Source organism: Ammospiza caudacuta, chromosome 1, assembly GCF_027887145.1.
Source record: "Ammospiza caudacuta isolate bAmmCau1 chromosome 1, bAmmCau1.pri, whole genome shotgun sequence".
Lineage (NCBI taxonomy): Eukaryota > Metazoa > Chordata > Aves > Passeriformes > Passerellidae > Ammospiza > Ammospiza caudacuta.
The window spans coordinates 25,460,575-25,488,525 of NC_080593.1; the positions used below are offsets into that span (position 1 = coordinate 25,460,575).

A 27,951-nucleotide genomic window follows, 5' to 3' on the forward strand; every position below is an offset into this window, starting at 1 on the left:
TTTGCCAAACCTAGGTTATGCCTACCATGCAAAGTGTCTAAAATGTGCTGCCATTTCCACTAAGCCTTAGAAATGTCTGCTTTGAAATTAATTTTTAACCTTCAAGTGGCAAAAACTTCCTAGAGTTTGCTCATTTATTAACGCCCGCTGTGATGTAGGAGTTGCTGGTGCCTGAGGCAGGGAAAGGCAATGCACTACTAATTATTACTAATTATTTGTCTTGTGCTGCATTATAAACAGTTATTAATTTGCCAGAGGAACTTATACCCATCTTCATTAATAACTTAAATGTGAACAACTTTATATAAAGTAACTTCAAAAAGAAAACATGTCAAATTATTTTCCCTTGAACTTTTCCAATCTAGCAATTAACCACACATTGCACTCATTAATGTGCACGGAAACCTCTACATTTTACATGTGTGTAAGCTAGAGGAGGGGAGACAGACAAACAATGAATTTCTGTAATTTTAACAATAGCCTTTTTCTGCACAATCCATAGTCTGGGATGGACTTCAAACTTTCCCTTAATCTTTGATTTGTCTTCAAATGACAGCATGGTGGCTGTGTGTCCATGTACAACTGACCTCTGCTGCAGGGATGGCAGCGTGTCAGATGTCTGTAATTGCTGACCAGTTTGCCCTCTGTTGTTCTCATAAAGCTAAGTAGGGCCACAATGACCACCTTCTGAATGAGAATAACCACCTCACAGAATGAGAACATAAGAGTTTTGAAAATAATCTTAACTCTGTGCTACTGCACTTTCACCTGATGACTAGGAATACGTAATCAGAAAATGCTACTAGGAGAATATATTGAGTTGGATAATATTATGGATTTGTATTTAATGGGAAAATGTAAAATTAGTGGGGTATATTGAAATGACTGGGTATTTTTCATTAAAAGGAGTTACAAATACATTATATACATGAGAGTGACATAAGCACCCCTCAAAGCAAAATGTTGGAATTGTGCTGCCTACCAAGCACAGACATCCCATTCAGGACATGAGTGTGTTAAACTGTTTTGTTTTGAAAAGGGAATATAATCATATCTTCTTGGTGTATGAAAGACATTGACTGTTGCCACTAATTTTGCCTTGTAAAATAAGTGACAACAGAATTTGCATGCCTAGAGGAAGAAATCCACAAAAATGGTGAGACCTTTTGCTGTGGAAGATTAGAGAAGAAAATGGTGAGATTGAGGTCAAAGAGGACAGAGCATCTCTTCTAGGGAAATTTGTTATTCCTTCAGAGACCTCCTTAACTGGGCTGCTCATAAATTTTTCTTGAGTTCCTGGAGGTCATTACTTGTAGGAACGCCTAGCCTATACTATCTAGGATTGCTTCTCTCCAAATTTCCTTACAACAGTTTATTCTGAGGAGAAATTTGGGGGTTTGTTAATATACTACCCTGGCCACTGAAGTTATTTCTGAACTCCTCTGTTAAAGTAGACATTTTAAAATAATAATTTTACTAAATCTCTCATTTTGATTGATGAGGATTTTTAAACAATTTTTCCTTGACGCATACATTTCCATTCTTTATTTTTATACTTTCAAAAGACTTAATCACCTCTGGCAAATGTGACAACAGATAAAATCTGTGATAAGAGATATCAAAATTGTGTCCCATTGAACTTGGGTTTACAGGATTTTTTTAAAGAAATATCTCATGTAATTATTACTAGAACGCAAAATGCTGTTAATCTGTAACAAAGCAATCTAGGGCTTAACAAGCTCTGAAAACCCATTTATGACATACATTAGTGTGCCTGGTATCACCATACAATGATATGTGTGTGATACCATGGCATCATGGTTATATGGATAGGACAGCATCTTAACCATAGCAGGATCTAATCAGGCCCCATGGAGAACCAGTCTCATCTGTCATTTCAGGAATATTAAATGACTCCAAGGCTCTCTTTGGTCAGGAATAATTTAAAGCAATCCGCTGAGTTTGAAGGAAATTTGCAAGTGACATGCAATCAAAGGAACCTAAACAAACCCTATGGCATTTATGTTAAAGCTAAGGCCAACACTCCAGCACTTTCAAATGCAAAAATCAGTTTGTGAAGTTCAATTTTGGGTGTCTGATATTGAAAGGGCCTTGTTTTAAAAAAGAGTTGCAATCTAAATGTGCCAAACTCAAAACTTTTCAAACTGCGCATTTAAACCCCCCCCCCCCCCCCCCCCCCCCAGGCTCCAACCTGCAGAAGCAGATGTTGCTCTTTAAGGACTTCACAGGAGAGCAAAAGATTACAATCTTTCCTGATTCAACTCCAATTAAATTGAGAAACTGTTATTTCATTACTGTATCTGCACCAGCAATGGGGGCTTTTGCTCCTCCTCAGGATTCCTTGTCTCCTGGCCAGGCACAGTCTCTCTAGGTCTGGCAGGAGCTGGAGGTGATGTGAGTCCTTTATGGCTTTCCAGTGGGCTGGGCATGCCTCACTCTTCCCAGCACAGGCCCTAGACCTCAAAGGACAGGGGCTGCAATTAGTGTTTCCCACCAAAAGAAAACAAGAGATGAGGCTCCAGGGACAGGGCTCTGGTGGGTACCTCTTGGACCAGAGGGATGGACAACAGTATGTCCAGGACATCAGGTTTTATAGAACAAACAAAAAGTGTGTGTTTTCCTCATGTTTGGAGCAACAAACCTATGAGCAATAAGGGAGTGGAAAGCTGGGTTATTTGCACTGGAGGTGGGTGGTATTTGGCAGGAACATGGATGATCCCCAACAGCTCTGCTTGGCACCTCTCCCCCAGGAGATGGATGTGTCAGTGTGTGGAGAGAAGCAGGGCCAATGCTGGAAGTCTGGCCCTCCTGTCTGGTACCTGTCCCCACGAATGGTATGAGGAAACAGGGGCAAAACAAAACCTCTGCCTTTGGGCAGTCTTGTCCTTATTTAACCATGACAGCATCTGTTCTGGAGTTTCCCTGTTCTTCCAGAAAGGGACAGGACCAAGCAGGAGCCTGGTGCCATGACAGTTGACCGGGGCTGATGGATGGCCCGGCTGCCGTGGGGGTGCTGGTGAGGCTGGCCTGGAGATATCCTAGGCAGCTTAGAGGGCGATGGCTAAGCCTTTGTGGGGCTGCCAGCTGCTGCCGTGGGGATGGCGGCGGGGATGCTGCCGCGGCTGTGGTGGGGCTGACGGCTGCTGCCCTGCGATGGTGTCAGGATGCTGTGGGGTGGCGGTGGATGCTGCCGGGGCTGTCGCGGGGCTGGCGGTGATGCCGGAGTCGTGCTGACAGCCGGGAAGCTGCCGGCTCGGCTGCTCCCGGGGCGAGCCCTGCGCCACCGCGGGGGTGACAGCGAGGGGAGCATCGCGGAGCCGAGCGGGCGCTCTTCAGGCCGGAGTTGCTGTGGGCCCGTGCGGGGGCCCCGAGCCGGCCCCGCCGCCGCCACCTGCCCCGCGCCAGCCGCGGCCCCGCCCCGGTCCCACGGGCGGCGGCGGGGGTGTGTGTACCGGGGGCGCGCGGGCGGAGGAGGAGGAGGAGGAGGCGGGAGGAGGAAAGCGGCAGCAGCAGCTCTCGGGAGGAGCCTGTCCACCGTGAGACAGCATATTCAGCCGGCGGCGGCGGTCCTGCCGCAGCGGCGGGCGGCACGGCTCGGCTCGGCTCGGCTCGGCTCGGCTCGGCTCGGCTCCGCTCGGCTCGGCTCGGCGCAGCTACTGGCAGCAGCCCTTCAGTCAGCGGGGCATCCCTCTGCTCCCCCGGCGGCGAGGGCTCGGTGAGTGCTGCAAGGCGCCGGAGCCGCTCCGCATCTCCCGCGCCGGCGGAGGTGAGGCACCCGCGGGGCGGCGGGGCCGGGACGCGGCGGGCCCGGACCGGAGGGGCAGCGGGGGCTGCCCTTGGGCCCGGCGCCGGCGGTGGAGGAGCGGGGCGGAATGCCTTCCGCGGGATGCGCAGCGGCCGCGCAGCCTGGTGCGGCCGCCGGAGGCGCTCCCCGGGCAGGCGGCCCGGCCGGGAGAGCGGGCATCCCGGCTGGGCTACCGGGCATCCCTGCCGAGAGAGCGGGCATCCCGGCTGGGCTACCGGGCATCCCTGGCATCCCCGACTGGGCGAGCGGGCTTGCCTGGCTGGGCGAGCGGGCATCCCCGGCGGGGTGAGCGGGCATGCCTGCCCGCGGGTGGGCTCTGGCAGCCTGGCGGCTCGTCGGCGGGAGGGCTGCGGTGAGCGAGCCTCGCCGGCCTCGGCACCTGCTCCGGTCCCTGGGGCGCCTCTCGGCCCCGGCTATGAGTGGCGGCCGCAGGGTCCCAGCTGGTGCCTGAGCGCCGAACAGCTTAAAGCAAAAGGGGGTGGTAAAAGTTTTTCATCTGTAATTCTTCACACAGCGTGAGCGGTAGCGGGTTTGCTGAAGTCCAGGATGACAGCGGACAGTAAATAGATCTTTCCCTCTTCTTAAGGTCATTACCTAAAAGGGTGAGAGAAGGAGGGAGTCAGCCAGAGGCCTTTTTTTCACTGGTAGTCCAGTGAAATAGATTTTCAAAAAGATGTTATTGCAGTTACATCATCCCGGGAATCCCCCATGGTCAGCAGAGAACATAAGACCCCAGATTTCCTAGACAAAGCCCCTGTTTTATGGACTAGAACAAAGTTTGTCTTTCTGTCAATATTACCATTACAGAAAGTACAGATTTGAACTATAAATGCATATGACATAAGGATTCTTGGCAGATCAAGCAATCTATCCTGCTGATATAGAGGGTATGAGATGGAAGGACCTGACATGAAGTTGGCACGTGACTTTGGCACCTGAAAATTTATCTTGTCATGCAGGGTTTTGTTAGTGCTTCGTTTCTGCATGAGGACTTTAACATTGGGAACTGTACTAAATATCATGAAGCACAGGACTGCAAAACCTGTTTCAGAATGGAAGTCCCAGGTCCCAGGACTGCCTGTCCCCTGATAGATGGTGTTATCAGAGCAATCGGGGCATTTAATTTCTGGTACTGCCAATGGGCTTTGTTGAAGTGCCTTGTTTGTTCTTGCCAAGTTAATGGGGAAAAGTTACATGTTTGCTATTCTGACTCTTTTAAGATCTTTTTGTTGTTGCTGTTTTTATTTTCATTTGAGATGGCATCTCTAGTCACATTCTCCATATTCAGTGAAGGCAGATAAAATTCCTTTTATAATTTCTCTGCAGCATTTTTCTGCAAGAATGGGTTTCTTCAACACAAACCTTGGGGCTGCATCTAGGTCTTGTCCCCATGAGAGTGCTCACTGTGACACCAGTGCATCCTCTGCTTTGTTTCCTTTTCCCAAAATCATTAATTTATAGTTTGTAAAAATATAAAATGTGTTGTCCCTTGTGCACCTTCTCTGTGAACAGACTGTTTTGAAGTTTGGGTCTTACCATCATCCTCCTTGTTGAGCAAGACTTCTGAGGGCCAGGTATGTGAAGATCCAAAAGGTTTAGAGTTAGATTGGCTAGATTCCTCTCAGCTCTAAGCACTTCTGCCTCTAATTAATCTATCATAAAAAATCACTAACTGTAGTGCTGCCTTATTCACAGTTTAGGAGAGGAATCTTTAAAGGAGCAGCATTAAACCACACCTTACACATGCAGTGATTACTGGAAGTTTGTACCCAGCAGATCTTAAATTAAGAAGCTGACCTTCCAGCTCTTTCTATAGAAGGAAGGGCAGTGAGCTGCCCTCCTTTGTGATGCCTTTCAGTGGCTATTTTTTTTATTATTGAAATGTGTTTGTTTTTCAGTGTATTTTTCCAACTTCAGGTTTCTGGTTCCTGTTATGCCTCCCATAGATAAAAGCCTTTCTTTAGCAGCTGTCTTCAGGGTAGGTACTCTAAACCATGCAACAGGAACTTACCTGCCTTATTTTCAAATAAATTAACACATTCAGTCCCTTGGTCTTCTTTTCTTTTGTAAGACAGGTTTCAAAAGGCATTCCTTGCTGCCCTCTGTTTTCCAGCATGCAAGAAGAGAGAGGGGGAATTCTAGATAGACCTGGTTGCTCCATCTGATGGGCTGTGTTGGAGGCACCACCATTGCAGGGTATTGGACAATGATGTGAAATGGGCTGGAAGGGAAAAATATAAGGGATTGATATAGAAAAAACATATGGGTATAGAAAGGCAGTATTGTTTTTGAAAGCTTTATTTACTCCTGCTGGTGAATCAGTTAATAATGTGGTATCTTTCAGTTCCTCAAACTTAACTTCTTGCAGAGATTTTAAACATATTTGTGGCCACTCCCTAGGACTACTCAGGCTTATTAACCTGGGCTATGCCTCAAGTGCCCTGTTGAGCTTCTTTGGCTTGGTTTGACCAGCAGCAAAAGTAGTAATTTGGAATCTTTCAGAGTTACCAACACCTAGTTCCAAAATAAGTTGCTGCTTGGAGGTGGTGGTGAGATGTTAACAGAATGATCCTCCTTGTTGTTTCCCTGGGCTTTAATTTTTAGAGAAGTTGGAGGGAAGTAACACTGAAATCCTCACTGAGGTACACAGGGTAATTCACATCTGCAGATACAAAGTCTCAGGCTTTCTGCAGCCATAGTCAGACATAATGACCTCTCAGTGCAATACTCATCTGATACTTCCCGATTTTATTTTAAAAACCTTAAATGAAACAAACCATAATGACTCTAGATGTAATCTGTGTTTAAAAGGGATATTTTCCAGCCAAAATACTGATGGAATATGATGGCAAAATGCCCTTAGTAGAGATGCAACTTGTGTTAGTAAAACTGTGCATTTGCCAGTGCAGCTTTATTTCCGTTTGTCAGAATAACACAAGTCCTGCAGGTGAGTACACATTTCCATGTCCATATACATGCCCACATTTACATGTCCATATACATGTCCACATTTGGACATGTCCATATGGGGGCTTTCATTTCAAGTGAGGGCTCGAATGGTCTCCCCTCAGCTGTTTTTAAGCAGGCAGAAATGGTAATGCAGGAATGATACTGCTTAACCAAAAGACCCTGACTCAGTCTAACTCTCAGATTGATGCAATATGTCCCTTTGCTACTTGATAATAATCCATCTAAAAGTGTGCTAGCTCTTTTTACTTGGAGATGACATTGGGAGCTGTTGTTCACTTGGCCATCTGCAAGCCTCAAAATAAGACAGTATACATGAGCTTGCTCCCCCATACTGTTCATTTTATGTGGCATCATCTTGCCAACTTTTCTGGGAGGATGGCTACTTCCAGGCAGATGGCAGGAGCTGCAGGAAGCTGTGAAGCAGAATAATGTGTGAGCCACTAGATCTTACAGATACAAGACACCTCTGATAATCTGTGACAGGTGATGTACCAACTCCTCCTGAACTTAAAACTATACCCCTTATTTTTTTTACTGTGCATTTTCAGCACTTTTCATTGTACCTTTTGAGGCAAAAGCATGCTGATGAGTATCTGGGAGTGCAGTGCAGCATGGAGAAGGCATGGGGCAGGGGTGATGGTTTCTTGAAGCCTTTTGTGGGCAGCACACTGGAACTCCATGCTCAGGTTTAAGGACAGAGGTCTCACCCCTATCTCTGCTGACAGTAATGGGAGTTTCTCTCTGACTTCTCTGGTGGTGAGCAGAGCCTATAGAGTGATGGCAGAAGTCAGCTGCCCTCATTGTCTGAAAGCCATGATACTTCTCCAAACACTATTGAAGGAAATGAGAGCTTTGCATTGACTTAACAGAGTATTTATGAGTCCCTGTCTAACTGCTGCATTGACCTGTGTGCAGATGTCTGTGTTACCTGATGAATAATAGCTGCTTAGATGTCTCTTGTGATTCTTGGCTCCTAATTGTACAGTATAAGTACATATTTTATATTTAACCCAGCTCCCATGCATGTGAATCAGCTGATCTGGAGAGACAAGTTACATCAACCTGAGGAACAGACCTCCTGGGAGCCCTTGTGGAGCAGTGCAGTTCTCCCCTGTGTGTTCCCCAGATGCTGGCTGGCTGTCCCTGCTTGGCCCTAGAATAATTAATCAATAATTAGACTAAAGGAGAAGGCTCATTTATTCCACTCAGCAGAAAACCAATACAGAAGGAATATTTTAAGGACCTAACTTTTTGTTTGTGAAGTGGTATCTTTTCTTCAAATTTCCTTTGCCTCTTGCTATCATTCTTTGAGGCTTACCCTTTTCTCTTTTACTCAATACTTGTCTTAACATCACATTCCCTTCTTACTGGCCTTCCCTTCCCCTCCCCTTTGTTTTCTCTCCCTAGCATAGAAATTATATTAGTTCCTTGGTCTTTCTCCCTCTAGATGTGATATGGGGCAAATAATTCCAAATCCTGTTCCTCAGTTATTAATTTTGCACTTCAGCCCAGCAGAAAGATGCAGTGTGTTTTGTGTTCAGACAATGGGGATTTATTGTAAGGCAAAGACACAAAACTGCCTACTATGACTAAATATAAGTAAGTATAATAGAGGATCTATTTCTTATCTATTTATATCACTTTATATCAAGCTTTCCTTGATTCTAATATTTTCAGGCTGAATTTGAGAGAGAAAGCTATGCTATGTTAGTACTGAAACTATGCCGTGTGAGTATTGAAAGTTAATCATTGAGATCTTAGACCACATGCTGGGAAAATATGGATTTCTCTTGCCTTAAACTATTCACCCCTTCCATTTTGTACCCATTAAAACAGATCTTAGCTTTTAAAGGGCAGAGAGAGTTGTATCAAATCCTTACTATTCAAGGCATGCCCTTGTTTCGTGTTTTGCACATTAGGCCAGCACTGTTAGGATCAGAGTGGTTACCAGGTCACTTGGTAATTGGGGCAAAGACATTTCAAATGATTGCTATTATATATTTCCAGAAATTAAAATATGTAATAAAGCAGGGTTACAGGGAAAAAAACCCAACCAAACAAAAAACAACAGAACAGCAGACCAACCCAGGCGGTCTCTAATGTTTCCTTATATTTGAACCTGTTTGTCCTGGTTTAAAGGCTATTCCACTGACACTGAGCTTTTGAAAGAATTTCTTCTCAGATTCTCACAGCACAAAGTTGGGGGACTATGTAAACTCATGTGACTTATTTCATAATACATGTTTATCTTCTCTTTAAGTAATATAAAAGATTTGCTATTTTCATTAATCTCACTATTCAAAGTCATATGACATTGTTTCTTTAATCAGTTTGTTTCTAGTTACATTTTAAGCAATTGCTGAACCAGAAGGTGGTTTGTATCATAATTCTGATTTATTTCATATCTTAGCTTGTCCCTAAATGAATTAATTCTTTGTCCTTTCTTGCTCAAACTGCTCATAGAGATTTGTCACACGCTTATAGCACTTGGTTACACACTATCAACTTCTGCCAGTCTTCATTGCCTAGGAACACAAATTACTTCTGCAAAAAACTGAGAAAAGATAGTTCAGGTTATATGTGCTTATGACTGTAAACTGTGTTGTGCATTAAACAATGAATGGCTTAAAAATCTATAACCTTTTGGAATGAAACAAGAAATGTGACCTAAATCATACCCCCTAGTGTGCAGTTAGCTATTCATGTACATAATCTGCTGCACTTGGCAAGCCTGTGAATGTTGTATTCTTGCCTTTCACTATCTCCACAGTAGTAATAATAATACAAGAAAAATTGTACTGATGGGATAGGAGGGTATTGTACTGGAGACAAAATAAAAAAAACAGTGATGCCATTCTCTCTTTGTACTGAAAGAGCCCGTGGGAAAACTGTCCCTTTATTTCTCACAATATTTTCTTTTTCACAGAAAGCTGAATAGAAAGAAAATGCAGGAAAGCCTAGTTTCTCAGCCTTTAAGGGCCTCTGAAAATATTTTAAAAACATCTTGTGCAAATTCAGTACTTTGACTGATAATTATAATTAAAGAGCCTTAAGATTTTTCCCATATGCTTAAAGCATAGAATTCAAAAGATGACAGTAAATTCTACTCTTTGTTAGGGGCTAAGATGGAAAAAATTCTGTGTTCCAGCCTTGCTACTGGTGCTGTCCACACCTTTTACAGCAGCCTTTACATACATAATACTTATTGGGTTTTATTGTTTACTTATCAGTGACTGCGGGGACAGGGAAATAAAAAACTCTAGACTTCCACATTGGCAAACATATCAGTCTTTTTGAACAAAATTATAATAAAATGTAGCAGCAATATTAGTTAATACTTGTGGGGATTTTGAAGTCTTTAAATGGAGATCATGCCTCCTCAGTGTTCATTCAGTAAAGTTTAATTAAATTTATTTTTTTCCCAAGAAAGTTTCTGATTTCACTAAATCAAGCTATGGATTAGGAGTAAGTATAATGAAAGTTGGTTGCCTCCCATTTTCTCTGTTATTTTTCTTGAGGTACTGTGTATGTGTGTATATGTCAATAAGACTGCTGTGCTTTCTCATGTAATGTAATGTCCACTTTTGCTAAAGGATTAACTTTAACTATTACCCAATTACTCCTTGGTTCTCTCTGGTTCTCTCTTCTGATACTGCAATGATCTGTAGTTTAACAGTTTAACAGTTTGATGTGGTTGATAGCCAGATATAGATAATTTCTAGCTGCCATGTGGACCTTCAGTGGTCCAGTATTTTGACTGTCACTAGTAAATGTTGATATACTTTTCAAAACTGTCTATATCACTTTCCCCATTTGAAGAGAACTGATGGTCTCTAACTGATGTCTTGGTCTCAAATTCTGGAGCCAAGGTCCTGGTGTAATGGGCCATGCACTAGGGCTTGCTTCTGGAGGTGTCCTGCAGTGTGCTCCAGGGATGTGATTGCCTCACAGTTTAGGACAGAGAGTTGTTTGCTTTTACTCTCAGGAAGCCCACTTTGCAGATCTTCAAGTTTCTCAGTGGAAGCCAGAGCATTTGAGAGATATGTGTGGGGAGGGAGAGAAGAGCTCATGTGCAGCCAGTATTGCCTCTGTAGGAGGCTGTGCCTGAAGTGCAGAGCATGTCCACATCTTAATGTGTCCAAATCTCAATAGGATGCATACTTGAATTCCCCAAACTGGAAGTTCTTATGTTGCCTGGGAAGCTCAGCTACACCTGGATCCTGGTAATTATAGACCAGTTAGCCTGACCTCAGTTCCTGGCAAAATAATGGAACAGTTTATATAATGCGCTGTCACGCAAAATTTACAGGATGGCCAAGGTATCAGACCCAGCCAGTATGGATTTAGGAGGGGTAGATCATGTTTGACCAACCTGGTCACCTTTTATGACCAGGTAACCCGCCTAGTGGATGCAGGGAAGGCTGTAGATGTTGTTTACTTGGATTTCAGCAAGGCCTTTGACACTGTCTCCCACAGCATACTCCTAGACAAACTCGCAGCCCGTGGCTTGGACAGGAGCACTCTGTGCTGGGTTCAGAACTGGCTGCATGGCCAGGCCCAGAGAGTGCTGGTGAATGGTGCTGCATCCAGCTGGCGACCAGTCACCAGTGGTGTCCCTCAGGGGTCTGTGCTGGGGCCAGTTCTGTTTAATATTTTTATTGATGACACGGATGAGGGTTTAGAGTCTTTTATCAGCAAATTTGCAGACGACACTAAGCTGGGAACGTGTGTTGATCTGTTAGAGGAACAGAGGGCTTTGCAGAGGGACTTGGAATGGTTGGATGGATGGGCAGAATCTAATGGGATGAATTTCAATAAGTCCAAGTGCCGAGTCCTGCACTTTGGCCACAATAACCCCCTGCAACGATACAAGCTGGGGACGGTGTGGCTGGACAGTGCTCAGGTGGAAAGGGACCTGGGGGTGCTGGTTGACAGTCGGCTGAACATGAGCCAGCAATGTGCCCAGGTGGCCAAGAGGGCCAATGCCATCCTGGCCAGTATCAGGAACGGTGTGGCCAGCAGGAGCAGAGAGGTCATTCTTCCCCTGTACTCGGCACTGGTGAGGCCTCACTTGGAGTACTGTATCCAGTTCTGGGCCCCTCACTTTAGGAGGGATGTTGAGATGCTTGAGCGTGTCCAGAGGAGAGCAAAGAGGCTGGTGAGGGGCTTGGAACACAAGCCATATGAAGAACGACTGAGGGAGCTGGGGTTGTTCAGCCTGGAGAAAAGGAGACTCAGGGGTGACTTTATCACTCTCTACAACTTCCTGAAGGGTGGCTGTGGTGAGCTGGGGGTCGGCCTCTTTCTCCGGGCAACAACAGACAGAACAAGAGGACACAGTCTCAAGGGAGATACAGGCTAGAATTAAGGAGGAAGTATTTTACAGAGAGAGTGGTCAAATACTGGGATCATCTACCCAGTGAGGTGGTGGAGTCACCATCCCTCGAAGAGTTTAAAAAAAGACTGGATGTGGCACTTGGTGCCATGATCTAGTTGAGGTGTTAGAACATGGGTTGGACTCGATGATCTTACAGGTCTCTTCCAGCCTAGAATTTCTGTGATTCTGTGATCTAAACTGACAAAATGGTATGGAAACAGAAAGTAAAATTTCTGTCCTCAAAATCAGCTTGGCTCTCACCTGACTCCTGAAGCACAGGAAATCTCTAAAAACTCACTTTTTTTGCATTTTTTGCCCTTTTCTGATGTGTTCTTACCCTTGAGCTCCCAGACTCAACAGCCAATATGTCCACTCTGTTTCTCTGAGGCTGCTCCATCTAGTTCATCTCTAGTTCCTCCAGCCCATCTGCAGACTGTGTGCTCCATGCTGAGCTGCAGCTGACAGCATCTGCTCCTGGTTTTAATGGGCTTCACCTAAACTAAAGGAGTCTTAGGTAATTTTTACTTTTGCTTAAAGATATATTTGCCTTCCTCTGTGCTCTGACCAGCAACTGTATGTCTTCTGCAGTAAGTACCTTTCCAGTCTTTCCTGCTGAAGCTGCTTCATATAAGTCTAAAATATTAAAGTTTCTTTGAGTGCAACAGAGCATGTGGGAGAAATAGAAAGGACTCTTCATCACCTTGCTTCAAATGCTCGGGAAGAAGCAGGAGTCTTTGGCTCCAGATACTAAATACAGCATTGTATTATAAACTAAACAGTCACTGTGTATAATATAAACTAACCCTGAAACAAAGACTAGAACCCAGGGGCCTCTGTTAGGGATTAATGTTCGCTCTCTCTCGCATCTGCTTCTTCTGGTCCAATGAATCTTTGCAGAAAAGAAATTAATAGAAAATAGCTTCGATGATTAAGAATGCAATCTCCATTCCTCCGGTGCTTCTCACTCATTAGCCAACAGTCACCCTAGGAATGAGGGTTTCAGTCTTCTCAAGACAAAAAATGTCCAACCTCCCCCCCAAACAAACCACAAACAAACAAAGAAACAACCCTTAAAACGTGTTTCTCCTATTCGGGTGGAATGCTTTTACCACAGAAAACGTAAATGGAAGGAGTAGATTTCTTGATTCTTAATCCTCTCTCATATTCACATTCTTTGCGTTAGAAGAATGCAAATGTCCTTTACATTATGGTGTTAGGCACCTGCATTTATCACATTACCCTGTTATCTGGACATACCTTTTTTCTCTTTTGTCCATCAACAGGGATATTTGGCTGATGCAGTCTCTGAGCATTCATCTTGCTTTGTTAGTACTGCCAGATAAGCCCTGGGAAGTACAGAGAGAATGATAGTGTTGCTTGTTCTACTTTTTGAGAACTTTCTGTATATTTCTTACAGCCAGGGCTCTTCCCTGCTTTCTAAATCTTTAGCTGTCTTGATTTCAGAGCTGAAATCAATATGTGATATTTTTAACCTAGTTACATCCTTACAGACATCAGCAGCAAAGCGAAGCAAAGCATATTTTGTTAGAAGAAAGAAACGGTATCTGGGTAAGTCTTCCAGCAAAACCTGTGTGATGGCAGCATAGCTTGGTACATTCCCTGAAATGTTCTTTGATGTCTCTCTGGCAGTTGTCATAACTGGGTTAAGAAGCAGACACTAGATCATGCATTTTTCATGTTTGGGTAAATGGCTTTAAGTATCACTTTGCAGCCATGTACCACTAGGGTTATCTCAGGAGGAGGGTGGAAAAGTCAGAGGGGTCAGTTTTACCCCCCAGTGTGGAATGAAAGTACGCGTTTTAATGGCTGAAATGTTTTCAGGAAGGAGAAAATGAGTCTTTGGTCCACTTCAGGAGAGACTAGCAGACAACCTGAAGAAAAATTTGATGTTAGGTTTTAGTAAATCATTAAATTTACCCCTGGGAGGCATTTTGGTACTGTTATGATGAACAAGATATTTTATATAGGTTTTGAAGAAGTGTTCATATCAATGATAGAAGTAGATATCATTGACATCTTATCATTGTATAAGAAATTCATACAAAAGAAATTGAAATCAAAGACATGAAATACAAGGCTCTTATTTTTCTAGATAGGTGACCTGCAGCTTGTTACCTCTCTCATATTATCCATCTCTAAAACCTTACCCATTTACAGCTTGCATTTGGTTTTCTTTTAATGTCAGAAAACACCTTTAAATTATCCTGTGAGGTCACAGAATCATAGAGTGGCTGGGGTTGAAAGGGACCTTTGAGATCTTCTAATTCAAAGGCCCCTTCAGTGGATAGAGGCACCTTTCACTCAGAGCTCCATCCAGCCTGGCATTTAAACACTTCCAGGGATGGTGCATCCACAGCTCCTCTGGGCAACCTGTTCCAGTGCCTCACCACACTCACAGTAAAAGCTTTTTTCCTAATAGCCAATCTAAACCTACTCTTTTTCAGTTTGAACCTCTTTCCCTTTGTCCTGTCACTTCCAGCAGTTATAAAAAGTTTCTCTTTCTTGTAGGCTCCTTTCAGGTACTGGAAAACTGCAATTAGGTCACCCCAAAGTCCACTCTTTTCGAGGCTGAACAAATCCAAATCTCTCAGCCTTTCCTCACAGGAGGTCTCTCTAATCAACTTGGTGGCCTCATCTGGACCCACTTCAACAGGTCCATGTCCTTCCTTGTATCCAATTTACCGGGGCCCAGAGCTGGATGCAGCCCTGCAGGTGGGGTCTCGCTGGAGCACAGCAGAGGGGCAGAATCCCCTCCCTCACCCTGCTGGCCATGCTGCTCTTGGTGCAGCCCAGTTTGGTTTGGATTTCTGGGCTGTGAGGGCTCATGGCTGGGTCATGTCCAGCCCCTCATCCACCAGCACCCCACAGTCCTTCTAGGAGGGTTGCTCTTATCTGTTCGTCCTGCAGTTCCTCTCTGGAGCAAGCTGGGAAATTCACAGGAAATAACACGGTGCAATGAGAGAGACCAGTTAATGTGAGGGGAATGTAGAGTCACAAAAACTGGAATTTTGTTATGTCCATTCCCAGCCGTATACGGAGCCACATATGGAATCCTGGGTATTATTGCAGCCAAACAGTAAAAGATAACAGAGACAGAAGCTGATAGAGAGGGCAGTGACAAAGAATGCTTAGGAATCTTCTGTTCTACAAGATCTAAATGTTGTCAAGCATGGTCGTGGTTGCTTTGTTAAAAACATCTGCTCTTTGTAACTGGGGCACAATTCCTCAGTCAGATCCCTGGGAAGTACAAATTGGTATTGGCTGCTGCATCATTGAGGACCATATCACAGAAGCACATCTGAGATCATTGTGCAGATATAACTGTGCTCATTAATACTTATTGAGAGAAAATCCAAGACATTTGGAAGACCTATTTAAAATTCCGTTTTCTTTGAGGTGATATGTGCAGTTGGTTCTGTGGAATTCAATATAAAGGGAGCATATTTGGTGCAAGATGTGCAGCAGTTTTGCTAGAGGGACATGTTCGTATGAGTCCTTGAGTTCATTCTGCTCCTTGCTGGAATGTTGTGTGTTCTTGCCCATCTCCAGGGAGCTGTTGCCAGCAGCTTCTTCCCTTCAACACTGATGGCTCTTCCATGGCTCTAGGTTTCTTTGGTGCCTTGTGAAGGCTGACCTACAACAGAGCCTAGGTGGAATTAAAGAATTAAGTAGGTATTTTTTAGGAGGCCACAATAGATCCACCTTGGGCAGTACAAGAGCCCAGCCAGGGCTACACCCAAGATCAACCCACAATGGTCACAAAATGGATGATGGGTCATGGGGTCTCACATTTCTATAAGTTCTGGTCCATTTGCATATTGAAATTAATTGTCTAATTATAGCTTTAGATTATGAAGTCCCATCCTTCTTGTTTTTCTCTTCACTCTGTCATTGTTTATGCTCTTGGACCTGAGATTCTGATCATTTTGCCTTGGTCCCCAGATAAAGAAGGAATTGTTTTGTCTACATACCCTGTGAAGAGAGCTTACCATCAAGCTTACCACCATATGAAGCTCAGAACTATGCACTAAAGCAGCACAGAATCAAAAAAAGTGAAAGTTAAAACCTGAGGCATCATGTTGGAATTGAAAAGATCATGGTAAATTTAAAAGACATGAGAGTCTCAAAAAGGGGCATGAGAGGAAGGGATGACAAGATGTTGCTTCATTGGCACTATTCCTGGTGTTGGAAGAATGGGCAGTAGTAGAGTCCTGCTCACGTGCTGCTTTGTGGAGACCCTACAATTCTGCTGAAACTGAGTTTTTGTAGTAGGGCCATTATGGAAGAACAAGAGTGAAAAGATTAAATGGTAATAGATTGTAAGGGATGTGCAACTGAGCAGTTGTGGGTACATATCTTATACCCTGTCAGCAGCCAAATAAATAGGCTAGAGATGTGCTGACCTGTTGCATAGCAACCAGGAAGAAGCACAGAACCAAATCTCTAGATGCTGGTAATTTGTAAACCTTTACAGAACAAAGTACAAGACCTTTGCCCATCTGCTCGAAGTGTTCAGAAGCTGAAGGATAAAAATGGTACATTCCCTGAAATGTAACACTTGACAACCATTTTTATTTATAGATAAATACACAGATGCAGTGTAAAAAGCCTGACTATTTTGCCTCAAGGTTATGTAGAAAAAATACTTAGTCTCTCCAATTTTACTTAGCATTTTCCTGAATTCATCACATACAGGAGATTCCTTTAAATACTGCAAATGCTGAGTTTCTGCAGCTGCAAATATTTGCTCATTGTTATGATTTCATAAACATTGATATGCCCATTTAGCAAAATTATTTATGTTATTCGACTGAAGTCAAGTACAAATTCTGATGCATGATGAAAAGAGGCACTCATGTTTATTTAAAAATTGCTGTTGAGATGCTTCTAGCCCCTCTTGCCCATTTGAAGTGTGTTTCAAACATTATTTTCAAATGAATGTGATGCATTAGAATACATTTATAGTAGGGTAGCAACTCCCTCTGGTTTCTTGCAGACCAAAGCTGTTTATCTGCTTTGTACAGTTTCATACTTTGCATGCACACTTTACAGTTGTGGAAGTCATAGGTAAATCTCATGGGAATTTTTTTCTATTGTAAAAATATATAATATTTCTGACTGTAGGAAAGATATTGATTTGTACCAAGTAGAGATAACTACAGGACGTTATAGAAATGAATAATTTTTTTTCCAGTGGAACACTTCATATGTCAGAGTTTCAATAGTAATAGTACTCCCACTCTATAAACCCATTCTTTAAAACCAAAACCACTGAGTAATATATTTTATTGTGCAAAATCCTTTGCATTTTACAAAAATATGTTTTGCAGTTTTGGATTAAAGGAGCTGGCTATTTATGAAGGCATATGAATAATGCATGTACAGCATCTCTAAATGATAGATGCTGCCTATTTATTTCAGAGGAGTTCATTAATGAATCAATTATTTATAATTAGTTATATAGGATGACTAATGCCATATGTAACTGTATTTAATGAACCCCCTTGGTAATTGCAACAGAGATAATAACAAAAAGGACAACACAGGAAGTCACAAACCAGGAAAGACCTCAAGGCGCATGAAGGGCAAAATTTCTACTCCTTTTGGAAAATTTCTACTCTAGTGCAGCCTACTGAATGAACAGCATGTAAAACTCCTGCAAACACCAAAAAGTAGTAAAATCTGTAGGCTTTTTTATGTGCTACCAGATTTGGAAACTTAGGTTGCTTTTTAGATGAGCTTGGCAAAAGCATGCAGGCAAAAAGCTATCCTAGCAAATACAAAGAACAGACTGGAAAAAAAGGGAGATCTTACATATTGTTTACTTTTTCTACTTAAAAAGTGCACTGTTGTAATTGTCTTTTTTAAAATTTTATATACATTGGTCATTTTGGGCTTATTTTTTCCTGTATTTAGTCTATGTACACATCTTGCAACTCTTTGTACCTGTTTTTCTGGTTTTATTATTGTAACTTATTGGTACTGAAATTCAAGTAAAACTTATTAGATACCTGTAACTGTTAGGTGAAGAAAATAAAATACATAAGAAAAATATCTGCTCAAATATTGTGCTATTGATCATTGATAAAGACCTTGTAGCTTACAAAGCTGTAGTAAAACTGGCTTGAACCTCTAAAAGTACTTGCATGGCTTTTAGTCCAGTTGAGGATAAAATGCTGTTGTTTGCACATTTACATTCTTACTGCTACCACAAATGAGATGGTTGTGAGATGTTACTACATATGGGGTGAGCTTGGTGGAGTAGTTTGGCATATGTTGTGTACGGCAGAAAAGTTTGTGCAAACACCATTATTATTTTAAGATTAATGTAAATTGTCTTTCAAATATCTTGTTTCATACAATGACAAGCTAAAAGGAACTTCTGGGAGCATTGTAAGGACAGGATTCTTCTCACTCTGTCTGAGGCATTTACAATGGAGATTTCTAGAACTTAATGTAGATCACCCAGGGCCCTTTATCATCATTAAAGAGGAATTGATGATTTTGGGGCATGTTTGATCTTAGCTGATTTTAAGCATTTGCTTTAGGAAAAGTGGAATCACATCCTGGGATACCCAGACTCTTTTGATTTTACCTGTACTGATGGTAGGGATAGCTCCGCATGTACACAGTGGGCATCCAGGATGCTGTGAGCTGAGCCAGAAGATGGTGGAGTCCCAGAAAGCCGTCCCTGGCAGCCAGAGCTGCACGTGCACAGGCCTGGGGAGCTGCCATCACGCTGGCTCTGGTGTGCAAGTGGAACTAACTGTGTTTCCAAGCCTAAGGGGCATGTTTAATCCTCATGAGGAAAACTGACATCTTGAAATGGAGCACTCAGTTTCATTAAAAGGCATGCCATGAGGAGCCAGCTATCTCAAAGGAAGGAGAATTTTCTCTAAGTATTCAGGCAGGTGCTCTCTGTGCAAGGTCCTGATAACAAGAACCTGTGCTAGCATGTGTGGCAAGCTCTTCTGCAGTGGGAGGACTCTTTCTCCTTTTAAAACCAAGACAATAAACTCAGCCAAACAAGTAAAAAATTGATCTAAGATCTAAGAATATGCATCTCCCTTGAACAGGGGAGCCCCAGGCTGTTGCCCTGCTATGATAATTATTTCTACACTTACTCAACATTCAGTGTGTTTATTCCTCTGTGTTCCTTCTCCCACACAGGGGATTTAATTGCTTCAGTACAAAATGTGCTCCTTAGGGTTTCCTCTGGCCAGTGCATTCTCCCAGGCTGGAGATTAGGTTGTGCATAAGCCTTGGGCTGTCATTCTGCACCAAAGAGAATGTTAAAAGTAAATCTCTTTTACTGTTTGCCCTTATCTCTCTTGGTGTGGGCTGCCTTTTGGCGCTCAGAATGGCACTTGCTAGAAATTTGCTCCCAGGAATGAACAGTGTTAACTCCGTGGTTCATGCCAAGCAGAGTGATAAGTACATTTTCCTGCTTGCTTGTTACCAGCTTGCTGGCATCTAAGAAAGGTGGTTACATACCCTTGTTTACACACCCTTGGTGTTCAATTTGTGCTAAAATTGTAAATAGCCAGTCTGCAGGTTGGTAAGCTGTCTGGTGGGCTCAGGCATGAATATAATATATTCAGGATGAAAGTCTATAACTGAGCTGTGGCAACATTCTTTGAAGGAAATTTAATACATCCTCTTTGTTGTATGTAAGTTCTATTTTGTTAAAAATAGAGCAAAGTTATAATAGGATTTGATCGCCCTGACTGGAGCATTGTAAAAGAGGGGCCAGGCACTAAACCATTGATGCTCAAATCAGGGGAAAAGCTAGTTAGCTTCCCTGGCATTAAGGGAATGAATTTTTAGAAAGCCATTCATTGATATCTGACAAACAGCTTGAAAGGGATGCCAAACCCTCAGGGTTTCTGTCAGGAGCCTTAAAATGCATTTGCATATTTTTTGCACGGAAACAGCAGCTCTCTCTCTGTTGCCAAACTGCAGAACTAAAAGGATGCAAAAAACTCTATCCAATCCAAAGGGCTCTGAGGGGTAACTTCATAATCAGAATTCAAATGTGTGCAACAGATTAGGAAAATGACTTCAAATGGGATTTCAGCCATATCTAAAAGAGGCACGGAAATCCTGAACAGATTGGTAGGCAAAACATTACCTGCACTGCTGTTAAAATGCTTGGCTTTTTTCTCTGGGCATTTCTCATGTAAAAAAATAGCTCACTGATGTCAGCTGATCACACAGATTAATGTTGTTTAAGGTGCTACTGCTTACTTTTCCTGATAGCAAATGTAATTTTTCTTCTGTCAGTTTTGATTTGTCTAGTTGATAGGCATACTGTTATGGATTAGAGTGATAGAGGAATAAAGAAATGGTGATCCTCCACATGCAGCCAGTGTATCCAGTGGTCCCACTGGCTGGCAACTGTCCTTCCATTGCCATTTGTCCTTCCTATACCATTTGCTGGCAGCTGTTGTGGATGGAACCAGAGTCCCCTGGCCTTGAAAGGGTGCCTTGCCAGCATGGGCAGCTCTGCTGAAGTGCAGAATCTGTGTCAGTGTGAGCTGGAGCTTGAGCTGCTCTTATGCCTCTCCTTTTCATTAAATGGTTTCCTTGTCTGATTCCAAATGTGATTCTGTTCTTTCCTTTATGGGAAATGCTTGCAAAGACAACAGAGCATCTGGGGCCAAGATTGTGCTTAATGTGCAGGTGGTGTTTTGTTGGCAATATCCTCCATGTCACAGGCTAACTATCAGGCTTTTATCATTTTGAGGAGGAAGCTGATGTGTGCAGTGAAATTCATGATGGGTAAAAATGCCATGTAATTTTTAGCAGGTAATTTTACTCTCTGGTCATCCTCCCATCCAGGCTGTAATATGAGTAGAGTTCTCATTATGCTAACAGAGTTGACATTCAAATTTCCCATGCATCAAGTGAACAATAGACTTCCATTGCGTGTACATGGCACTGCCATTGATCTGATTGATCTGGAGTTGTAGCAGAGGATATGATCAGTGATGTGTGAACAGGAAAAGCACAGTTCACTCTCTTCATGAATGTCTATATTAGTCAGAACTGTCCTTGAAACAAAGTCCTAATAAGAAAATCAGTATTGATACAGTTAGATTACAGTTCATAATGATTATGATGTTAGAAAATCAATAAATAATCCGTGACTTAATTTGTGGATTTGTGCAACGCTGGTGAGGTTTTACAACTGTAGAAAAAGATTGGTATATTTTCTTTAAAGATCTGGCTCTATATCTGTATAGAATGACTTTTTATTTCCTTACCCTTCATTTTCAAGGCTCATGTGCATCAGTATAGGCTGACAGAGATTTAAAAGACAAAGAGTATTTGTGGCTTCACATCCCTATTCTAAAGAAAAGTGGTTTTAAATGGTGGAAGAGGTCCTTCAGTATTTCAGAAGAAATGTTTTTGCCAAGTTTGTGTGGTTGGCATCAAATCAGGAGTGTTAGGCATGTCTCCTGCCTCTTGGAAAGATGAGCTGAACACGAGACTGTTGGCAGAGCAATGTGCTGCTTCATTAAAGGGAAACATTGATTTGCTGGGGCTTTGAGCCTTGTCTGCAGCTTCCTGGGGAATGGCCCAGCTTTCCCTGGAAAGGGTGGAGGAGATTTCTGGGCAGGATAGCTCAGAGCTTGGTGAGAGTGCTCTCTGGAGGGGTGAATGTGATCAGGACACGGAGACTGAGCTGATGGTCTGTGTGGGACTGTGTTGGTGGGACAGGGGATCCTGCTTGGCAGCTGTGCAAAGCACCTGCATAAGCAAAAACTTTCCTGTTTCCATTTTTGCAAGTGAAATTATTACTTGTCTAGGAAGTACGGGGCTGTTTGGGGCAGCTCTGATTCTGGTACTTGGAATCAATTTGTGGATCTGAGCTCTACACTCTGGCAGAGCTGCTGAAGACCATGGAAATCAAAATATTTTAGCTTCACTTTGAAAGCATTATTTTGAGCAGCAATAGGCTTGCTTCACAAAGGTAATTTTGTAATAAAGGCAGTCTGAAAATATATTCCACATTTGGTGATATTCTGGTCTAGTTTCTTGAAATGAAAATTGCGAAGAAAATATTCAACTTCCTACAATGTCAATATAGTCCAAGGACCAGTGTTTATACAGAAATATATCTGTTGCAATTTTAGAAGCTCTCATTTTGATATAATTAACTATCCTTTTTTTTTTTCAGTAAATAGAGTAATCATTCAATTTTCACCTTGATTTCCCTATTTTTGTTTCCAGCAGAGTCAAAATGTCAGACAAAAGCGATTTAAAAGCAGAACTTGAGCGCAAAAAACAACGTTTGGCTCAGATAAGAGAAGAAAAGAAACGGAAGGAGGAAGAAAGGAAGAAAAAAGAGGTAAATCTGCAAAGCCACCTTTTAGATAGCTTATGCTTGCAAAAGGGGCTTGCTGAGGTTTTGACATCTCAGTATTGTATGCCCCAAGGTATCTGTCATGTGGAATGAGATACTCAAACCCACGTCAGACTAACCTGAAAATCAAAAAGCTTATTTTTAGTCAAGAATGTTGGGGTGAGGGAATTGCTTTTAAAACCACGGCACTGTCAAATGACAACAGTTCAGACAACATGATGTGCATGTGTATGGAGAAAGAAAAATTGATTTGCCACAATGCTTTTTCCTGGGCTCTCCTTCAATGGAAAGGGAGTGGAGAGTGGGCAAAGACAGAAAGAGGACTCACATTTTTTCAAGCCATTACAATCTAAATATGTATTTTTGTACTCTGAAGACTAGTTTGATTACTAGCTAAGGTAACAGGTTTACAATTATTATTCTCCAGTAAAGTAAAACATAATTGCAATTGCATTTTCATCTTCTGGCATGGGTGCATCTTTCAGTTCTGTTAAAATTTGATTGACATATTAGTTTATTTGTCCTTGACAATATGCATTAGGTTTATCATTAAGGGATTTGTACTTCTTTTTATTCAGTCACTTAGTGGAATAGAGGTGAGAATTGACAGGGAGTGGATATTCATTTTCATGCAAAGTCAGAGAAGCATTAAGTGATTATGCTTCCTTTCCTTCAAATGTCAACACTTACTATAGTTTAAAGCACCTGTTATCCTTTACTAATAACTGGTTTCCTTTTAAACTGACACTTTAATATTGTACATGAATTTCATGGAATTACTGTGGAAATGTGATGTGATCCAAGAAATCAGCATTCCAGTTTTGGCTGTCTTTTTAATCTTTTTTCATTTGAGCCACATTTGTGCAGTTACAGCACACGCCCCGGTGAGGCTCCCGGACTCACTGGGGAAGTCCTCCATAAGCAGATCTTTAAATGGAAATGCTTTCAGGGTTCATTACTAAAGAACTAGAGGGACTGGGGCCAAGCTAATGGCTCGAGGGAACTCTTAGGTCCTTTCTCTTCATCCCCTGACTCTGACTCTATGCTCATGGAGAACTTGTGGTGGTTGAAACTTTCCATTGGCCCCGAGAGCCACGTCTGCAGATAATTATGCTGCCATGCATAATTGTGTAAATGGGTTGTGCTGTTGTGCCAGGTGGTGCAGGAGTGAAGGCTGACACTCACAAAGGTGCTTGGCCATTCACACTGGTGCTGGGGAGCTGTCTACGAACCTACAAGCTGTGAGATAGTTCGTAGGAAGAGCTGAGCACAGGAATATGCTGGGCCTTGACTATAAAATCAAGGTTTCCTGTCTCTGAACTGGAGAACATGAGCAGTCTGAATTTCCAGGTTTTCTGTTGTGCCTGAACCAAGATCAACACCAGTCTGAGGAACTGTACAAGTCCTCTTTTCCAACACTCAGATTTCAGCAGAAAGGGCAACCTCATTGTGGGATTCTGGCAAATGCAGGTGCTCCTACTGTGCTTAGATTCCCACAGATCAGCGTGGGAGAAGGCTAATGTGTGGAAGCTCCAAGGAGGTAGAGATAGCTAGGCAGAGAGGGAAGGGTCTCGTGGACCTTTAGTGGGCCAAGGGCTGCCAAGTCCTGGTTTAGAGATGTCAGTTCTTTCCTTTGCACCTCTTGGATATTGAAGCTAATGAGTCAGTATTTCTTTTCCCAACAAGTGCTTGGGAGCAAATGTAGGACCTTAAGCTACATCACTGAAATGCAATGAAATTTTTTTCTTGATTCTGAAGTAAGTAGGAAAGGGCCAGTTTTATTCAGGGTAATGATACTTGTTTTATGGTCAGCTTTTATGTTAGTTGAATAAGTTGCACCTACTAAGTGAAAGGCAGAAAACTTCCATTGTTGTCCTGTAAAAATTCCTGCATATATCCTTGCAAAAACCAGTTTTACCATCCATTTAAGGAAAAAATACTGTTGCTGATATATACAGTATAAATTATCTAAGTTATAAATTACCTAAAAGTATCAAAATGAATTTCAAATTTTACCTAAGCAGTAGTGCATACAAATATTACCACACATATAATTGCTAGAGCTGATTATATATGAAATAAACTTTTCTGTTTTCTTCTGGTTTAACTCAGGCTGATCTACAGCAGAAGAAGGAGCCAGCTCAGGAGGATTCTGATCTAGACCGTAAAAGAAGAGAGACAGAAGCTTTGTTACAGAGCATTGGCATATCCCCAGAACCACCTCTAGGTATTTAAGAGAAGCACATTGAAAAGCATTCAGCCTTGCCACAACTAATGCTTTCTTTCTACTAAAGCATGCTTGGCTTTTTTGATTTTTGGCTGTATTAGTGAAGTGAACTCTTCTGTTTGAATGCCTGCCATACCATTCACGTATACAAGCTCATGGCATTTTGAGTACTTGTCATTGCCAAAAACATCTGTTTCATTTCTTCAAGAATTTTTTTATGAACATAATGCAGGTTGGTTTCGCATACCAGCAGTGATTTCTTTTCTGATGGACTGTTTTTTCTTCTCACTCAAAAATATAAGTGCTAACTTCATTAGCCCCAAGTTTTGTTTCAAAAATTCAAATTAAGCATTTGTAAGGAAGGAAGAGCATAGTTATGTGGGAACTCCCACTGTGTTTCTTTTAAAATTAGGAAAAACTGGAGAAGCAAAATAAAAAAAACAAATCACAAATAGAAAACCACTTATCAACAGACACTATTGTAGATTTTTGCTCTTGTTTTGTCTGCTTGACATCTTTTTTGGTTTTTATGTTTTAGTTCTAGAACCTGAAGGCTTCAGTTTAAAAACACATAGAGTACCTGAGTATGGACTGCCTTGATTAAGATCTGCCTCATTTATTGAATGATCCTAAAGTGAGAAATTTCCTTCCATTTCCCCTCTTTCCTTCCCCTTCCCCTTCCCCTTCCCCTTCCCCTTCCCCTTCCCCTTCCCCTTCCCCTTCCCCTTCCCCTTCCCCTTCCCCTTCCCCTTCCCCTTCCCTCTCCCTCAAATTTGGGACCACTCCCACTGTTTTAGCTGAAACCTTGGCCTCCCTGAAGCTATCAAGCCTTTTCATTAAGTTCATTGTGACTGAATCTAGGATTTTACTCCTGGTTATTCCTGCCAGTAATATATAGAAGAAACTTCAAATTTGACAAAATGTTGAAGTTTTGGTTTAGGAAAGCACCTTATACAGATGCCTCGGTGCATATGCAAGTAGATAGTGACATTCTGAATTGGAATTTGAATTAATTACTTCCATCAACCAACATTCATTGAGAAAAAGTTACTATTTTTATAAGTTATGGTAGAGTGACTAAAGCTTTTAAACCCTACTTCTCAGTAGAATTGTCTGACAAGTAATGGTTAGGCTATTTTTATGTATAATAAAATATATTTATTAAATTATATCATGATACAAAAGTAAGGTCCAAGATAAAATCAGATATAGCATTAAAAATACTCATTTTTATGTAAGAATGAGTATATATGTCCTTATGATTTTATTAACCAAACACATATATTCATGTTGCAAGTTATCAGTTTTTATCATAGGTATTTTTTTATGTTTGATACTGTCAAAGGAACACATAAATTCACATGAAAGATGATTCCTTTTAGTTAAAAATAGTGTTTTGTTCTCTTTTGTTCCCTTTGCATACACTCACAATTAATACAGAAAGGAGGATTTAAGAGGTCTCACTGTGAATATGGAATATGTAAACAACCAGACATACCTGTAACCTGCCAAAGGGCTGTCACAAAGATGAATTCACTTTTCATGCTGCAGTCATTTCTGTGACAGTCTCTAGGGAGAATCTGCATTAAATGCTTGACCATATGGAAAATCCGAATCTCTTGACAGGTCTGTCATTATACATTGTAAGGCATAACAAAGTATTTTAAAGTTTTACTCTGTTAAATCTATAAAAAGAAATGCACATGATTTGAACCAAATGGAAACATTGCTTTTGCATTAAAAAAAACCCTCTCTTTTTGTGTTTTATTCAATGTGGCTGCTTTGAAGAATACTTGCTTTAAATCTTGACTGGAGCCATCTCTTAATTTTTAATATTTTTGAGAAACCATTTTAAAAGAAATCAGGATATTTTTACTCTTTTATTTATTATTTCTTTGCTGAAGAGCTTTAACTCAGGCTGACCTTGAGCTATGAACTTCCTTTCCTGTTTCAGGAAACAAAACTGCCTTTGCATGAAATATGCTTCAAAAGCCCTGGCAAGGCAAAGAGAAAATCATTTCAAGAGCTTGGGCAAATAGTGTCTAAACCAAGGGAAACTTTTCCTTGAGTGTTGAAATCATGTCCCATCCAAAATGGAAATTTTATATGACCTACATTACTTAAGAAAACAATCAGCAAGTAAACTGTGTCTTCTCAGCACCTTTGGGAAATGATTTTAACTTAGCTGATTTCCTTATTTAGCTTTTATTTTTGATGTCATTTCCACACTGCAGCCGTAGAGCATATCTAATGGACACTGGCTTTTGATTTAAATTCAGAATTTGAAAAGTATGCTTGTTCTGTTGCCTACGTGACTTTACCAGAAGAGTTCACTTAGATTTTGACAAGACAAGCCCCTGATACTTCTTCATATCTTTAAAATCTTTTGCAAGTCAACTTCAAACCAGACTCAAGCAAACAAGTGCTATTTTATTTCCACAGGTATCTTCTTCATTGATTAGCTGTAGAATCCCATTGGGCTTTCAGTCCTGTCTAGATACATGTCAGTTTTAACACTTCCAGAAGACTTAAAATTCACTTGACTCTCTTCCTTTTCTTTTTCTTTCCTTCCTTATTTGCTTTCACCATTTCAAACTCTCCTACTCATCCATCCACTATCATTTTGGTCCATTGGTTTTGATTTGTCTGACACTGCTCTTCATCAGTGCAGTCGCTGCATGTGTTAACATGGGATACCTGTTATTTTCATTATTTAGTCCCAACCCCTATGTCTCCCTCTTCGAAATCAGTGAGCACACCCAGTGACGCAGGCAGCCAGGACTCAGGGGATCTGGGACCCATAGGAAGGTAAGACACAGAGTTAACAGACTTGAATTAATGTGAGGTTTTTTTCACTTTGCTCTTACTCGCCCATTTTTTCCTTTTCTGCTGTAAATAAGAACATGCTGTATTGAATGTGTACGTTTGTTTCTGCATTGTCCACTGGGTGCTACCATCCAGCAAGAGTGGTCTTAGATGTGAGGCAAATAAATGCATGCAACAAACGGATCTTTAACTCTGAGCCCCAAACCTTGTAGTGGAAGCAAGAGCTGAATTTATACTTCTGAAATGGCCTACAGGAAGCTCTCACGCTGTTTGGAAATACACTAAACAAAAGGGAGATGTGCCCAGGGGTAGAACCTGTTATTCATGCTGAGTTC

General features: G+C 41.9%; 1 protein-coding gene across 4 annotated transcripts in view; it reads left to right on the plus strand.

Annotated features, from left to right (window-relative positions):
• Positions 1–3,559: 3,559 nt before the first annotated feature.
• The window catches only part of DYNC1I1 (dynein cytoplasmic 1 intermediate chain 1), a 186,439-nt gene continuing 162,047 nt past the window's right edge, over positions 3,560–27,951 (plus strand). Inside the window, exons 1-4 of one of the 4 annotated variants that reach the window (XM_058825604.1) lie at positions 3,560–3,787; positions 22,431–22,548; positions 24,676–24,790; positions 27,457–27,598. In XM_058825604.1, the coding sequence (XP_058681587.1) occupies positions 22,441–22,548; positions 24,676–24,790; positions 27,457–27,598 (365 nt within the window). In that variant the 5' untranslated portion in view covers positions 3,560–3,787; positions 22,431–22,440. The remainder of the gene's footprint in view (positions 3,788–22,430; positions 22,549–24,675; positions 24,791–27,456; positions 27,599–27,951) is intronic. The other 3 variants (XM_058825619.1, XM_058825626.1, XM_058825611.1) reach the window with 3 other exon arrangements.